This window comes from Molothrus ater, chromosome 17, assembly GCF_012460135.2.
Source record: "Molothrus ater isolate BHLD 08-10-18 breed brown headed cowbird chromosome 17, BPBGC_Mater_1.1, whole genome shotgun sequence".
In the NCBI taxonomy this organism is placed as follows: domain Eukaryota; kingdom Metazoa; phylum Chordata; class Aves; order Passeriformes; family Icteridae; genus Molothrus; species Molothrus ater.
Window position 1 is genome coordinate 8,969,253 of NC_050494.2, and position 13,431 is coordinate 8,982,683.

Sequence of the window (13,431 nt, forward strand, 5' to 3'; positions counted from 1 at the left end):
CCAGCTAAAATGTTTATTGTCACCACACTCTGGCAGTTTTGACAGTACCTATCAAGTTGAGCTTGACAATATCTGCATACGGCTTCTCCAGCTTTCCCTCGCGCAGCCATGAAAGGGATTTAAGGCAGAATAAAACAGTCAACAGATAATTGGAGCTATCCCCTCCTTTGTGGAAAAGCCAGAGTTGCCATTGGCCAGGAGAGATATTTAGGCTGTTGGTGAGATGGTGCTGGGGTACACAGAGAAATATCTTGGTGATTTTATTTATTTCAGATGCAAAACTGCACACATGGAACAATAACCCCCTCCCAGTCTGGCAGTGCATCAACAGAAATCAGACTACAAAGGGACGGTATTTCCTTTGGTCTCTTTCTGTGTGAGCCACATGGCTTCCCAGGCCCCTCAGCAGGGAACCACCCAGATATGAGTGGAGTTTCTGTGATTCTTCTCCATTCCCATTTGTATTCTCTTTTGCTCTCCTTAATGCCTGCACAGGACGAAGACCAGTAGCACCTGGGAAGAGGATCTCACCACTGGCAAGCTCACAGCTCACAGGGATGAGCTCCCATCTCTGTACTGTGCTCCAAGACTGGGGGATGGATGGGGCCAACTCTGCCTCGCTGCTGAACTGGGGAAAGGAGAGGCAGCAGCAGGAATTTTGGGGAAAAAAGAACCAGGATGAGATGCTGATGAAAACACCTAGGAGAGGACGAGGCAGCTGCAGCTACAAGGCCTCTAATAAAATTTTGGGCCTTACTCTGCTAGACAAAAGACAGAGCTTTGCAGACTCTTTTTATCCTGCTTTTTGCTCCTCCGTGCCTTTACCTTTTCCCCCAGCTAATGCTCAGGGAAGGTGAGCCAGTCTGGAGCCACTGTGAAGGGGTTTTGTTTCCTTGCTTGCTGGAGCTGAGTGAAGGCTGTTTCATCTCAACAGGCTGCTCCCAACACCCCTTAATTTGAGAACTCCTGCATGCAGGAAGCAATGGAGTTGAGTGACCTTGCTGAATCCCGGCCGCTGCAGCTGCTGGAGAACAGGGGAGGAAAAGAAAAGAGGGGAGGAGGAAGAGGCACTTTGCTGTCTCCCATTAAAGCCCCAAGAGGCTGAAGATGAGAGAGCGGAAGTTTCAAATTGCCAGAACGTAATTCTGAAAGTCATTTTCCAAGCGCAGAGCTCTCCGCAATGTCACCTCTCATCTTCCAAGGTGGGGATCGAAGGGACAATAAAGCACAGAATATTCTGCAAAGGCAGAGCTGCTAATTCAAAGAGGGAAGAGGTGCCAGTCCCCAAACGGGCTGTGTCACACCCCTTTCTGCTGGAGACAAGCTGTGCAAGGGGCCCAGCTCCAGCTCCTCTCCCAAACCATATCCAGCCTGATGCAGGCCCCAGCTGCCTCACCCAGGCCCTGTTAAGAGTGAGGATATCTCCCTATTCAACAGTTTGATTTTTAATTTGGCTCAAACCCCTGACTTTGAATCCAATGTCACTGATAATGATTATTGTAATCGTTATTTTTCTCAGCCCTCCCTGAGACCAGCAGAAGACCACGATGGATGTGTAGAAGAAAAGGTGCACTTTGATATTCACAGCCCCCATCAAAGTTGTCTCTGCCTGCTCTCTCTTCCAGCCCTCTGCCTGCAAAGAAATCAGAATTAAGGAGTCAGATGTATTCAACAAAGAGTTTGGCCCGGGGTCTTGCCTCAAAGAGTGAGTTCTCATCTTTTTCTGCACACTTTATCAACCTTTATTCCAACTGCATCCCCCACTATGTTGATTAAAAAAAAAATCCAAATATGCAGGCATGTCCTGCTGAGATGAATTGCTTTCAAATCTCCCTCAGTTAACATCAGCTTTGTCCCATCTTCCTTATTACTGGTGCCAACTGTCCCTCCAAGCTCAGGTTTTTCCCCTTTCCCAAATTACTGGAGCTGAGATTGGGCCAGGTTTGTTCTCTTTTTGTAAATGCACTTACTTGTCCATCCAGGTGAAAGTGCTGAGTTTTTACACTGACAATCAATTTTCACCAGGAAATCCCTTCTCTCTCTCATTTCCAGAAATGACACTTTTCCTTCTCTTCAGGCCAGGGCTGATCCATGGAAAAAGGCCTTTTAACCTCAGGTGATGAGCTGGGAGCAGGGAGTCCACAACCTAGAGACAGCACTTTGCCCTCTAAGGCAATGGGATATCAAAGTTCAGTGCTATCCCTGGCTAGTTGTACTATTATTATTATTATTATTATTATTATTATTATTATTATTATTATTATTATTATTATTATTATTTCCTGGTAACTATTTCCCTGCTTTTCCATCTGGGAGGCCAATCAGAGTATTGCTTGCTGGCCTGTATCCAGTTTTCTCCAGCTGGGATCAGTTCAGTCCAATGTTGCCATCTGTCCTTTGAGGCAGGGGGACATCATCCTCTTCCATTCTGGATCTCTCCCAGAACCAATTCCCCCTTTCCCTTCCCCAGTACACCTTGGACTCGACCAAAGCATCCCACAAGCTCTGTGTGACCATGATTAGACTTGTGAATTTCTAAATTGACTTGGGCATGTGAGAGTCCAGTGACTGTTGCCTGTGCAGAGCCCTGTGGGCTGCCCCCAGGGCAGTGGCCTCTGTCCCTGTCCACTGGGTCAGCTGGGGGCTCCGATGTGCACAGGGTGCCCAGAGCAGCTGTGGCTGCCCCTGGATCCCTGGAAGTGCTCAAGGCCAGGTTGGATGAGGCTTGGAGCAACCTGGGATAGTGCAAGGTGTCCCTGCCCATGGCAGGGGTTGGAATGAGATTATCTTCATGTCCCTTCCAACTCAAACCATTCCACGGCTGGATTCTCTGGGGATGCTTCGCCTGGGGTTGTGCGCCTGCCCCACCACCCCGCTGCTCTGGGATGTGCCCGCTGTCACTGCTGTCCCCGAATTACGGGCAGGAGGGATGCGCGAAGCCCCCGCCCGCGGGGAGGACGGGTCCCCTTGCCCTGCTCCCCCCGCCGCCAGCCCGGGGGAGCGGGACCGGGAGAGCCGGGAGGGGCCGGGAGGGGGGCGCGCATCCCCGGCCCGGGGGGAGCGGATTGGCCGCCGAGTGCGCTGCGAGGATTTTGCGGCGCGGCCCCATTGGCCGCCGCCGCCCATAAGTTTTTGCTCCGGACGGGAACTTTTGCCAGGGATGATGGAGTAACCCCGGGCGGCTCCGCGCCCGCTGCCCCCGCCACCCCGGGCCCGGCAGCCACCGCCACCCGGCAAGGATGAAGCTCTGCGGGACTTTCCTCGGTTCGTAGCCGTTCGCCGGGGGGTGCGGGGGGAGTGTAGGGAGGATAGTCCTTAGTGTGTCTCCCTCGTTTCTCCTCTAAAACTCTTCAGTTTCGCAATTCTGCCGAAGTCACGCCTTGGCAAAGGGGCTCGGTGGCCGAGGGTGGGGGAATACGGACCCGCAAACTATTCTGCTGGATGGTTTGCTTTATAGTATTTTCCTTGTTTTATAGTATTTCCCCTCCCGCCCCGTTAGACGGTAAAAAGAGGTTCCCGAGTACATTTCGGGGCTCAGGGCTCCCGGGTTGGCGTTTCCCGAGCGAGGTGCCGGTGTCACCCCCGCCCCTCCCCGCAGCGCTGCGGGCTCCAGGTGCGGGCGGTGCGCGGCCCCCGGTGCTGCTGCTCCGGGCACCGGCGGGGCTTTGTCCCCGCTGCCGCGGGCTTCACCTCATTGCAAAGGACGAGGAGCGTAGGGGAGGGGGGCGAGGAGAAAATCCTGTTTTCTGCGGCTTCTGGTCGCAGTTCTGCTGGGCGAGGGGGTGGTGGTGGTTGGTTTGGTTTGGCTTTACGGGTTTTTTCCACCCCTCTTCCTAGATAATAAAGGGATGAGGGCGATGGTATTAAATTAAAAGTTAGTTCGTGCGCGTTCAGCTGAGTGTGTGTTTCAGAGCCTGCATTACCCGAGGCACAAAGGAGGAAGTTTTGGGATAATGCGAGGTGCCTTTTGCAAAAGATGGTGATTGCTCCAATTATTGTTCTTCAGGGAGAAAAGAGCTCTAGATTTGGCTTAGACAAAGGCATTGCCTCTTCGGGAAGGACCCGCCCAAATCGGAGCGAAGGGGAGCGCTGGAGAGCGAGCAAAGGGTTATTAAAAGTTTTTTTTTGTGCCTGTGCATGTTGTTCCATCTGCCAGGGGCCTGTAGTGGGCAGGTTTCTTCGCAACCCTTCAGCTGTTCCATATACAATATTAATGCTGGCCATTTCTATTCGGCATACAACAGCACTAATTGTAGTCTGAGGCATTAAGGCAGCCAGCCCATCTGCATAGAAGCTTTCAGAAAGAAACAAGGAAAAAAAAAATCTTTCACCCCCAGCTGGTAACCGGAGAAGTTGGTGCCAATTACAAATGCGTAAAGTTTGAGATCTAATTTTCTTTGAAGCAGACTCAAAGAAGCCAGTGGAACACAGTGCGGTGGGTTTATGGCTGTGTTTACACAAGCAAATGGAGTTTTATTTTAAATAATTTCGAACTTGAAGAGCTTGATCTGAAAACACGAGGGGAAAAAAAATGGCATGGAGAGAAGGGGAGGGGCATGAAGGGGAATCTGCTTTTAAAAATCCTCTCTGGGTTCGGCTCTGCAGGCACCCTGCAGGCAGGGACTCTCGGAGCCCCCGTCTTAAACCCCCTGAAGATGAAAATACATGAACATCTATTTTAGACCTCTTAGCTGCACGGCTCCCTTTAGGGAAGCGACGGCTCTTTGAGACCTGGGAACGCACGATGATTATCTCCTCCCCGAAAACAGCTGTGGAGTGACTCTGGAGAGGTTTAGGGAGTGCGTGGGGGAGAAACACTATTTTAAAAAATGGCTGAAAAATACTTTAAAGGGTGGAGGCTGCGCGGGAGGGAGCGGGCGGAGCTGTCCGTGGTGCTGACCCGCCGCCGCCCCGAGCCCACGCGTGGCCTTTGCCTGCACCCGCGGGCTCCTCCAGCGTGGGCTGTGGGGCTTTTGGCCCAAGCCGGAGATTTTCTGGGGGTAGGAAGGGATTTGGGGGGCTGCGAGATGGGAATTCCTGCCGCTGCTAAAGTTGGTAGCAGTGAGAAACTCCGGGAGAGGCGCCTCTCCTCTGCAGCGTTTTGGGAGGAGAGGAGAGGGAAAGTCTGGCGAGTTTGGGAACAAAGAAAAGCCAAACACCCTCTGGCAGCCCAGAGCTCAGCCGGATGCTATCAGAGCTGTCGGCTGCCTTAGGGCTCGTAGGTGCGTCGCGTGTTAATAAATGCAACAGCAGCAGTAATAAAATCCCTCTCTTAACGCTCGGGGAGGCACATGTGTGTGCTCATATCCATGCAGGCTGCGTGTGCTCCAATTTATGGGGGAGCACACGCAAGTAAACACACTTCCCTGCTGCCTCCCAGCCGAATCTATTGTGCTTTTGTTTCTCAAGTTTTAGCATTAGGGCTCTAAATGAAGCAGCGGTGGAGAGGAGCAGGCAGCATTGTGAGCGGAGGGGAGCCGAGTCCACCCAGCCCTCCCTTTGATTCTATCGCGGGTGCAGAACAATGGAGATGCAGTGTAGCACCAGGCCTGCTGCCTGCAGATAAGAGTTTAATAGAATTTCTGAATGCCAAAGGTTTAGGATGTAAAATATCCCTGTCTTCGTGGTGTGTCCAAAGGAGATAGAAAACAGCTTTTCAGGAGTACTCTCTGCTGAATATCTCCTTTATGTTAATGGTTTAGGAGCACACCAGGCTGGCAAGCCAAGGAAATGGGCATCCTAACAACCTCCAAAGCGGCCTCAACAGTTTAAAATAAGTATTTCTGCCACCCTCTCATCAATAAAATTCCTGAGACGGGGAAACCGAATCCTTCCTTCCTGCCGTGTGCCCTGCAATGGCCTGTGAGTGACACGGAGCTGCCGGCAGCACCCACCCAAGCCAAATTTGCCAGGGTTTGAGCAGCCTGAGAGGCTTTTCCCACTCCTGCCTGCCCCGAACCCGCCCAGGATGGGGGTGAGCAGGAGAGGGGCCCCTGCGGCTCTGGAGCTGGAGTTTCCCACAGGAGAGTGCATCCTCAGCAGGATTCAGCTTTCCCTGCCAGGCTCTGCCTCATCTCTCCGAGGACTCCTGGGGTTTCTGTCCATTTGTGAGCTCCCGCATCTTTTTGGAAATCTTCATTAAGATGACAGGGAAGTCTTAATTGTCTCGGCGATGCTGGGGGTGGCACGAGGGTGCAGAGGAAAGAGCTGGGTGGAAAAGCGTCGCTCCCCCTCTCCTCTCCCAGCCCGGGGGGATGCAGCCTGGCTGTGTTTTCCCTCGCTATTTCCGAAAAGTTGCGATCCAAGTGCTAATGCTCCCGTCTGGCAGAATGGGATGGGATGTGCTAATGCCCTTCCTGCCGCTCCGTGCCGGGGGCTCTCCCCAGAGCCTCCCTCCCTCCCTCCAGTTCGGGACTTTCTCCTCCTGGGGTGGCCGGGCCGCCACGAAACAAGCATTTTCAAGGAAAGACGATGCTAACTCCTGGAAAGTCTGGCTCTTTCTGGGAGGAAAAGATGCATAATGCAAGAACGTGCACTTTTATCACTTAAAACAATCCCTAAACGGTTTTAGTCACCGTTTTCTCTTAGGACTTTTCCTTATGTTGTTCTTCCCATCCCAACATCTATAATGTAAAATGTAAACCGCCTTCCCCGGGGTGAGAAGTTGTCTGCTGGGAATACATTGTATCTTTTTTTCTTTTCTTTTTTTTTTCTTTTTTTTTTTTTTCTTTTAAGGGGAGGCAAAAAAAAAAATTAAAATATTTATACACCTTTTAACCACCGGCTTTTGAATATGTATACCAGCTAATATGCAATACTTCCAGGTTCATAGAGGCGATAAATTTCCCGGTCTGTTCTTTATGGTGATAGGTCATCTTCCTAACCACCAATAAATATTGTAAAGTACTTTCGCTGGAGCTGTGCTAACCCAGGGCATCTGTCACTCGCTGCTTGCTGCTATTAGGAATTATTGGGCCGTACCACGCGCCGGGATGCGCGGGGGGGACACGGAACGGCGCTCGTCGCGCTCGCCGTCCTTTTGTGTTGCTGCTGTCAGAGGAGCCCCGAGCCTCGTGCATATTAATTATGAATCAGCTCGGGTAAAATCATTCACCTTCTGCTGGGTCTCGGGGAGGGGGGAGCGCCGGGAGAGAGGGGCCGGCGGGGCCGGGAGAGCCCCAACTCTCGGTGCACTCGAGGCAGCCGCTCCATCTCTCTCGCTCGCTCTCTTTGATGCTATACTGTAAATTTATTTCACCTCAGAGAGTAAACAGATATATTGCAACCCCAAGGGTTCATGGGTAGTGTATTTACAAAGGGAAGGCGCAGCAAGCCCCCTCTGTGCCATTTCCATTAATGAGAGCGGTCATTAAGTAAATGAGACATTGCCTTTAGCAGGCTTAAGAGTTCACACACTAAGGAGTATCAGATATTTAATTGAAACCAACAACCCGTCTTACACGCGTGTTACTGGTGTAGGGAAGTGGGCTGCCCTCCAAGAACTCTCCCCCCACAACCTCCCCCATGCAAATTTCATGATTGGTTTCCGTGATGTCATTTTGTAAAGGGGCAGACAATAGCTGTGGGGAAAGGTAAGTCAATATTATGTTCTTTCGCTGACAAAGGCAGATAATGCTGGCTTTTTTTTCTTTTTTTTCCCTTTCTTTTTTTTTCCCTCTTCTTTTTTTTTTTTTTTTTTTTTTTTTTTTCCCTCCCCCTCCCCTCCCTTGGATTGAGACAGAGGGGAAAGGCTTTCGGAGCACACAGTTGATGTAAACAGACGCAGGCGTTTCGCCTTTACAGCACGAAGGCTGGGTTGTTGTTTTGAAAATTGCACAGGAGAACCGAGGGGATTTTTATGATGATCATCATGCTCCTAGGTCCATCTTTGCTCGCTCGCTCTCTCGCCGGCTGCGAGACGCTAGTGGACATGTTATGCTTCTGACTGAAAAGAGGTTGGATAAGATGAGAAAGGAGGAGATTTATTAAAAAAAAAAAAAAAAAAAAGGCACAACGTCGCATTCAACCGGGAAACTTTCTGAATATTTCTGGAAGAGGATGCTTGCCGGGTTTGTGAACCGCGGGATCGGTGGATGTTTATCCGGAGGGAGGTGTTAGCAGAAGACGCTCCCGGGCGCCGGGAGGAGTTTGCGCCGGCGGCGGCGGCCCCGCGGCCGCGGAGCTCTCGGAGGTGCTGATCCGGGCGGGACCGGGGCTCCACGCGTCCCTCACCGCGCTCCCCTCGCCCCAGGCCCCTTCCTGCCAGAACTCAGCCCGAGTCCGCAGCTCCGCACTCCTGGGCAGCTCCGCGGGCCCCTCGCCCGGGGCCGCGGGTGCGGAGCGCTGGCGGCTGCTCCCTCCTGCCACCGCCAGACTTTTCTTTTTCTCCTTTTTTTTTTTTTTTTTTTTGTTTCCCTTTCCCCCCCTCTTCTTTCCGATTATTGCCTACTTTAGAGCTCTCTATTTATAGCAGCGAGGCACAAGGGAAGTGTGCCATGTTTGTGGATTTCTCTCTATACGTTGACCAAGACAGAAATCTGCGTGTTCTTATTTTTAGCTTGCTCGGAAGAGGCTTTGCTTGGCTAATCTCTTTATCAATTTTAGCAAAGTTTGTTGTTGTGGTTGTTCCGTGGGTTATTTGCGGAGGGAGCGAGGGGCGAGGGGCTGCTGCCTGAGGATGTGCTTGCGCTGCCATCGACCCCGGCCACTCGGGCTGAGTTGGAGTTTGGGGTCCGGGTGGGACGGACCCTCCTCGGGGAGGCGGCCCCAAAGGGGGGTCGGCACCCTCGGAGGCTCTGCCACACAAAGGGGCAGGTCGTGGGCATCAGCGCTCTCGGAGCGGGAGCCTTGGGGCATGCCAGGCTGCCCGGAGCTGGGCAGGGCAAGGGGGCAGGTTGCCCCCCTCGATCCGGCCCGGCAGCCGCTCTCCTCCCGCTATTGTTGAGCCCCCTCGCTTCGAGCAGCCGCTGAAAACAAGTGCGAAAAGCCCCGGCTAAACCCTCGCCATCGCCCTGCCGCTACTTTTAGTTATTCTTTTTTTTTTTCTTTCTTCCCCTTTCCCTCTCTCTCGTTGGCTCATCTGCTGTTATTATCAGCCTTTTCCATATGGCCACTTTAATTAATGGCAGACAAAAGGGAGTTTGCGGGGGGGGGGGGGGGGGGGGGAGGAGGAATCTAGGAATTAGAGTTTATAGTTGGTTTGTCTCTCTCTGATGCTGTCATAGAAACCAGAAGCAAAGATGCCGCCTTTCCACTTCTTTGTATGATCCTGTTTATTGTTCCCGAGCGGCGCAGATTGGAGCAGGCGCGTGTTGCAAAGCACAAACCAGCGCCGGCTGCTACCGCCGGGAAACCCGGGCTCAACTTGTCCCCTTCGGCTCTTTCAAACCTTCCTGCCCTCCCCCCTTCTCTCCCCTCCTTCACCTGCCTCGGGAAGAACAAGGAGAACTTCGTTTTCCTTTCCCCCCCCCCCTCTTTCTTTTTTCCCCTTGTTTTCCTTTTTTATTTTCTTTTTGTGGTTTTTATTTTTCTCCCCTCCAAGTGATGTTGTGGGTCTCTGGGATCCCCGCCGCACAAAGAGTAGGAAAACTCTGGAAAGTTGGGATTTTCCCATCCCAGAAAGCGGACGGGAGCTGTCCCCTGTGTCCCGCTGGAGTTGGGGTCCGGAGCGGCGGGTCCGGCTCTGTCCCGGGTGCTGTCACCGAGCAGTCCCGGCTCCCCCGGGCCGCGTGGCCGCGCTCGGGGCTGGCGATGTCCCGGGGGTGTCCGGCCGAGGAGGGGTCTGGGCTGGCAGCGCCGCTTGTCCCCTGCTCGGTCCCCATGAGGAGCGGGCATCCCTTTGCCCCGCGGGGTCGCCGCTGTCCCGGGCGGCTCTCGGGGAGTCAGGGGGCAGCGGGGGCACCTCGAGCTGTCGGAGAGACAGAAATTCGGCCCCTTCTCCTCCCGCTGCGAGTCCTGGCGCTTGGCCCGGCTGGAGGGGTGTCCCGCTGCGGGATGGTGCTTAAGGTCACTGCCGAGGGTGGCCTTGGTGACTTTGGGACCGGGGTTCTCCCTTCCCTTTTGGCAAATCCTGGACTGGAAGTGGGCGAGAATCCCCTTTCCTGAAGATCCCAAAACTCCCTCATTGTCCCCCCACCTCCACTCCCTGTCTGTCTGATCTTATCGCTCCCTTTGCCCCAGGAACATCCTCATCCCGAGGCAGGGGGGACACCAAGCCGGGGACAGCAGCCGGGGGTCGGGACGGCTGCCACCCCTGCACTTCCCGGTTCTTGTTTTGGAGTGGCTGGGAGAGAAGGGGGGCACAGGGACCTTCTGGCCTGTGACCGCCCCGCGGGGCCGGATGTCCCCAAGAGCCCGGAGTGACAAACTGGGGGCTGGGGTGCGCAGGGACAGGCGAAGCCCACCCCGTTCTGCGCCTCCCCCGCCCCGTCCCGCAGAGCCCCGCGAGCCGGAGCAGTTCCCGGCAGTCAGATGATGATGAGGATGGTGATGATGATGAGGGCAGGGCTGACTTGGCAAGACGTAGCTCGGCGTCAGAGCAGCTGCCATTTTAGCAGACGGTACCAAACCCCCCCTGCACCCACCCCCCCGGAAGGCTCGGCTTTGGGGTGCTGCCTCCAAACTTGGCTTCTGGATGGGACACGCTGCTCTTCTGGGGCTTTGGGGGGAGCAGTGCACCCTAAGTCAGCAACACTCTCAGGAGAGGCTGAATGACACAGCTTCAGAGCTCAGGAAATAGAAACTCTTTTCCGTCCCTGAAATCCCACCGCAGTTTTGCATCAGGGCTTGAGGAGGACAGGTGAGGTTACACAACTGACCCCCCAAAATCAGTCTGTAAAGTGATCGCTCCCTCCCTGCCCAGCGAGGGGCAGAGCCCTCCTTTTGCAGCCTCGGGGGGGCTGATTTTGCCAGGGATGCTGCTGTCCCCAACTCCAGGTTTGGGGGCACCGGGACCCTCTGCCCCCCGAGAGCAGAGCATGGCAGGGGAAGGGGAGGATTTACAGTAAAGGCTGGAGCCAGGGCTGGGCTGGGCTTCCCAGAAGACACGAAATGAGGCGTGTGAAGGGGAGGGAGAGGCGGGGAAGCATCGCCTCACCACGGGGAAGTCAGATGTGGAACTTTAGTGGCAAAGTGGGGTACAGGACCCACAATTTCCTTTGCTTTGTGAGTTTGTAAATGGAAGGGTTTATTTTTCCAGCTGTAAACTGAGTTGTTAGAGCCCTTTCCTTAATGACAAAGTGCATCTCCTCTCATCACTTTATAGCTGTTCCTCTTGCTCATACAGGGGAGCTGAGCAAGGAGGATCCACACTTCAGGCTTCCAGAGCTGTGTTACTGTGTGTTACTCTTCTTTCCCTAACAAATCCCTTTTTGGGGTATTTATTGTGCAGATGCTCTTTGCTCCCTGGCTGTGTGGACAAGGAGGGAGGCTGAGGTGTCCCTTATTCCAGGTTTATTTGGCTTTACTGTCCTGCAGCAGCTGTGAAAGGTTTATCAGCCTGGGGTTAACTGCCTCTCAGTTCCCAGGTATTTCAGGAGTTTTGGCAGGGTGGAAATTGCTGTCAAGAAACTTTTTCCACCTTTTTTTTTTTTTCTGCCTTTCCCTTCTTTCTCCTGTGTTTTACTGGTTTCTACAAAGAATAATTCCACCCACCTTCCCATGCTGCTCTTCCCGGGTGTGTGGTGCAGAGTCCACTGGTGTCTCTGACACCCTTGAGGTGGGATTGTATGAAACTTCCCATCTTAAAGTATTTTTTATCACTCCTGAGGCTGCTTAGCTTTGCAAAGTAGAAGTTTGATCTATAGCCCAGGCCTTAGAGACGAGAATCATGGTGTGAATAGAGCAATGAAGTGATAATCACAGGCTGTGAAAAGTTTCTGGAGTGGAGAAAGACACCGAATTCTTTGTTCCTGGAATGAAATGGATTGATGTGAGAGTTTCTTGTCTGGGATCTGGGAGCAGAGAGGAGGGCTGGGACATCCCTTCTGCTCCCTTCAGAGCTGCGAGGGAAATCTGTCCGCTTCCACTCCCCACCAATATTTTCACCAAGGAGAAAAGGGCTTTGTGGGTTTATATTTGGAATTTCCCCTCTTGGCAGGTTAATCTGTCAAAGGGGATTTCTGGAAGTGCAGTTTGCCCTTGCAGAGCTCAGGAGCTGCTTCTCTGGGAGCAGCTGGGAGGTGTCTTTGGCCTCTGGGATGGGGCTGACAAACAGAAGGTGAAGAGCAGCTTCCAAACTTCTCCTCCCCATGCAGGTGCCCTGGGAGGAGCAGCAGAGGAGGGCATCCCTTGGCTTCCCTGAGCTGCTTTCCCACAGTCTCGTGCCTGGAAGGGAGGTTGTTTCTGATTTGGGAGTAGCTGAAGCTGGGCACTGAGGTGAGGACATCTCAGGGGCATAAACATGTATTGAACAATTGTCTTTAAAGTCTGTAAACATTAAAAATCACCAGAGTGGAGCAGATCCTCAAAAACTTTAATGGATTTTTAATGACTGTTTCATAGAAGGCACAAGTTGGAGTTTTAAGGAAAAATGGCAAATGCACATCCCAAAATGAGTGATTTTCTATTGCTGAGGTTATTCATCCCTGCAATGCTCCTGCGACCCTTGCTGTGGGTTTGTAGGACTGAGTGGAGAGGCAGAGAAGATTTCTGGGCTGGAGAGGTCCAAACAAACACACTGAGCACTTTCTATGAAATCTTGAAGCAGGAGTTTGCCCTTTGAGAAGCTGTAATTTGAGCAGCTCTGGCTGTTTTATAAAACCATGCACCCCTCCCATGCTACAGCAGCCTTTGGGGGGGGACTGGTCCAGTGCCCTGCATGGACCCAGCAGTGGCAGCTGTGGCTGGTTTTGGGCAGACCCAAGAGGGAGAAGGCAGATGTGACTTTTTAGGGACAGGATATGGGTTTGGGCTCCATCCCACTGCCCTGCTCCTCTGCTGCTCCCATCAGAGCATCCTGGGTGCCCATTGCACACACACATTCATGTGTGACTGATGCCAGGTGTGTTTTGTAGCAGCAAGGAAATGAATTAGCTGGGAAAGTTTGCCCAGGGAAGGTCGGTCTGGATGTCAGGAAAGGGAAATGGGGGAAATGGGGAATTCCCAGGAATAGTTTTGTTGAGGAAAAAGTGGCTGGGATCACCTTGTTCTGCCAGCTGGGCTGTTCCCAGCAAATGTCAGTCTTAGAGCAGAATACTGAAGTGCTGTGCTCTGCAATCCTCTGATTTTCAGTTTGGTTTGGTTTAGGAAAAGAAAAAAAAGGAAAAAAAAATTCACCTAAATTAAAATACTTTTGATCTTTGTCTTTCATTGAACTTTTTGCTTCAGAGAGAATAGATTAATAAACACTTTCAAATGGAAAAACATAGTTTGGAAAGGTTCCCCTTTCATCTTTAACACAGAGCTTTAATGCTAACCGGAGTTTGAGTAGGC

At 52.6% G+C, this 13,431-nt stretch overlaps 1 protein-coding gene across 3 annotated transcripts in view; it reads left to right on the top strand.

Annotated features, from left to right (window-relative positions):
• Positions 1-3,238: 3,238 nt before the first annotated feature.
• Positions 3,239-13,431, top strand: part of MYT1 (myelin transcription factor 1) — a 64,937-nt gene continuing 54,744 nt past the window's right edge. The window contains exon 1 of one of the 3 annotated variants that reach the window (XM_036395755.1): positions 3,239-3,264. In XM_036395755.1, coding sequence (XP_036251648.1) covers positions 3,240-3,264 — 25 coding nt within the window. In that variant the 5' untranslated portion in view covers position 3,239. Of the gene's footprint in view, positions 3,265-7,462; positions 7,593-7,755; positions 8,192-13,431 lie in introns of those variants that run through there. The other 2 variants (XM_036395757.1, XM_036395756.1) reach the window with 2 other exon arrangements.